Raw genomic sequence first — 2,382 nt, 5'->3', positions numbered from 1 at the left:
GGCCAGTTCGCTGATTCTGCTAGCCACTTTCTGCTGACACCTTTCTGCTAGCTGTCACGATCCTGCAGTAACTAGGCGGAACAACATGGCAGAACGTCATGATGGGCGGTATAGGATTAGACGGGCAGAATACCTCGATATCTTTCTCGCTGCGCACCGTAGATAGTCTTTAATTAATTAATTAATTAATCTCCATCCATGCGTATACTGGACCCTGGAAGTAAGCTCTATCGGTTTGCAAAAGAAAACCCCCTTCCGGAGAAGGGGGTCGGTTACTTTATAGGTAAGTCACTCTTATTCCGCCGGACAACACAGTCTCTCCCTCCTACGCCTTCCCTCGGGCGCGATGCCCCCAAACGGTGATCCCGACGCGGAAGACGCGCCTTCGGATACGTGTCAATATCCAAACAACCAAGAAAATGAGAAACGAACCCTACGTCCTAAGGCACCAAGCCAGCGAACGTCATATATTGAAGAACAGGAGAAAGAGGCCGCAAGGAGAGAGGCAATAAGAGCAAAGAAAGGCAAACGTAGTGCCCCCGATGAACCAAACAACGAAGGACCCGCATCAACACAGATCACTACCGATGGTCACGCTCGAGTGACGAAAAGGGAGATGGCCAGTGGATGGCTGTATGTGAAGTCTTTGTTGAGCACTGGAAGCGAAGTACAAAAAGAGCTCTCGTGTGGTAATTTTTTAAGCCTTGAGATGTCAACATTGAACATCATCAAATGTAGCAGTGCTAGAACGACGAAATCGCCCCTAGGGCATTACCACAGGACAGCATTTATAGTAGTGCAAGCACCGCCGCATGGCAAGAATCGTTGCGCCACAACACAAGGTGAGCAGCTCATAGCCCTGATGATGACCTCGATTCACTGCAGACGGGGGAGTCGTTGGATGAGCGCGTGGTTGCGGCACAACTACTGCGCATCTGTCTCATAAGCGCCTTGGTGGAGGGATTGGCCCAAGTGGTTATCACTGTTAACATCCTAGTGGACGGCTCGGCCCGACAGCTTATAGACCCTCAGATCAAGCCTAATCAACCAGTGGAGACCTACAACATTCCTGTGAGCTTAAGCTCCCACACGGCATTTTTACATTCGATTCCAGAACTACTTGGGTGTAGCGTCCAGGGCGCGTCGTCCTCGGGGATTCAGTCACAATGCCAGGGTGCCGCTTAGTCATATTTCTGTGATTGATTTCCCTTGTTTTCTGATCGCCCTTCCTACCGATCAAAAATCTACGAGCACCCTGACAACTGCCCTTCCCGTTCTAGTAGGTGAGCAGCGCCGCCCTGAACTCACACGATCGCGGGGGAGGGGTGGGTGAGTGGAGTGATCACCTTTCAGCTGACGTAAGGAGGGGTTGGCGCGGGTACCAGGAAGCGGAATAATGGATATTCCGGCTTCGACGACCCTCTTATTTATCCAAACACAGCTTCCCAACCTTGGGCCAACATCTGATCACTAACACCACTCCTAATATCAGACGGCACATTAGCCTCATTCTACAACTGAACTAAAGCAGTTGCTGTTGGCTTCAACCCGGTCAGCGAGAAGTCGCCCGAACCAGTCTTTAAGTATGCTAACTTGTTTTTGTCAATGGCGGTTAGATGGAAAACTAGGCACAAGCGAAAATACGGCGCTGCTTAAGTCTCCAACATTCGCTCAACAATTGTCTCACTGGATGAAAACCAATGTCGCAGGAGGAAGTAAGGAGGCTACGTCAGCTTCTAGAAGACGAGCAACGACGCCGCGAAGAAGCAGACCGACGCCTTGCCGAGGAGCAACAACGCCGCGAAGAAGCAGACCGACGCCTTGCTGAAGAGCAACGACGCCTTGCCGAAGAGCAACGACGCCGCGAGGAGACTGAACGGCGAGCCATCAAAGAGCTAAACACACTACCCGACCTTCTAGATGGATGCCACAAGCTCTCTTTAGCAATTAGCATTGAAACAAAGGCGACTTTGACAACTAAAGGAGATCCTGTGAATCCCATCAATAGGATCTATCCCAGACGTGTTCTCCACTGGCATGAATTTCCTAACATGCAGCAAAAAATATGGGATGAGTTTATCACAGAACCCGCTTTCACCTCGCAACGCCTCTTTCCATCGCCGCATCAATTAGACTATGTCCGTAGCCGTATCAAGACGATCTACTCAGAAGACTCCCTTCGGGATTTTGAACGCGATACGGTTGAGAATTTTGTGGAAGCCATCCTTGACAGACTGTCTGAGAACAAGTCCTTTCGACAACGGTTCAAACTCACTGGCCGGGTGACATTTGCAGGCCGTGCTGACACGGAAGACTCGAAAATGGAGACCTCCCTTGAGAAGACAATGGAACAGATGCACATCACAGAACAATCGTCCAGCG

The 2,382-nt window shown here is 50.5% G+C and overlaps 4 protein-coding genes across 4 annotated transcripts; all 4 read left to right on the top strand.

Moving 5' to 3' along the window:
* Positions 1–283: 283 nt before the first annotated feature.
* T310_6244 (uncharacterized protein) lies at positions 284–946 on the top strand (the record flags this gene model as incomplete). The annotated part of the gene is made up of 1 exon (XM_013470926.1): positions 284–946. A coding segment is annotated over one exon (663 nt), but the record flags the coding sequence as incomplete, so codon positions are not given.
* Positions 847–1,185, top strand: T310_6243 (uncharacterized protein; the record flags this gene model as incomplete). The annotated part of the gene is made up of 1 exon (XM_013470925.1): positions 847–1,185. A coding segment is annotated over one exon (339 nt), but the record flags the coding sequence as incomplete, so codon positions are not given.
* A 319-nt stretch (positions 1,186–1,504) lies between these two features.
* T310_6242 (uncharacterized protein) lies at positions 1,505–1,828 on the top strand (the record flags this gene model as incomplete). The annotated part of the gene is made up of 1 exon (XM_013470924.1): positions 1,505–1,828. A coding segment is annotated over one exon (324 nt), but the record flags the coding sequence as incomplete, so codon positions are not given.
* T310_6240 (Uncharacterized protein) lies at positions 1,695–2,382 on the top strand (the record flags this gene model as incomplete). The annotated part of the gene is made up of 1 exon (XM_013470923.1): positions 1,695–2,382. A coding segment is annotated over one exon (688 nt), but the record flags the coding sequence as incomplete, so codon positions are not given.

This window comes from Rasamsonia emersonii (assembly GCF_000968595.1).
Source record: "Rasamsonia emersonii CBS 393.64 chromosome Unknown ctg1118621760382, whole genome shotgun sequence".
NCBI lineage: Eukaryota > Fungi > Ascomycota > Eurotiomycetes > Eurotiales > Trichocomaceae > Rasamsonia > Rasamsonia emersonii.
Note: the sequence above shows the minus strand (reverse complement) of the source record. Positions and strands in the feature narration are given on the sequence as shown.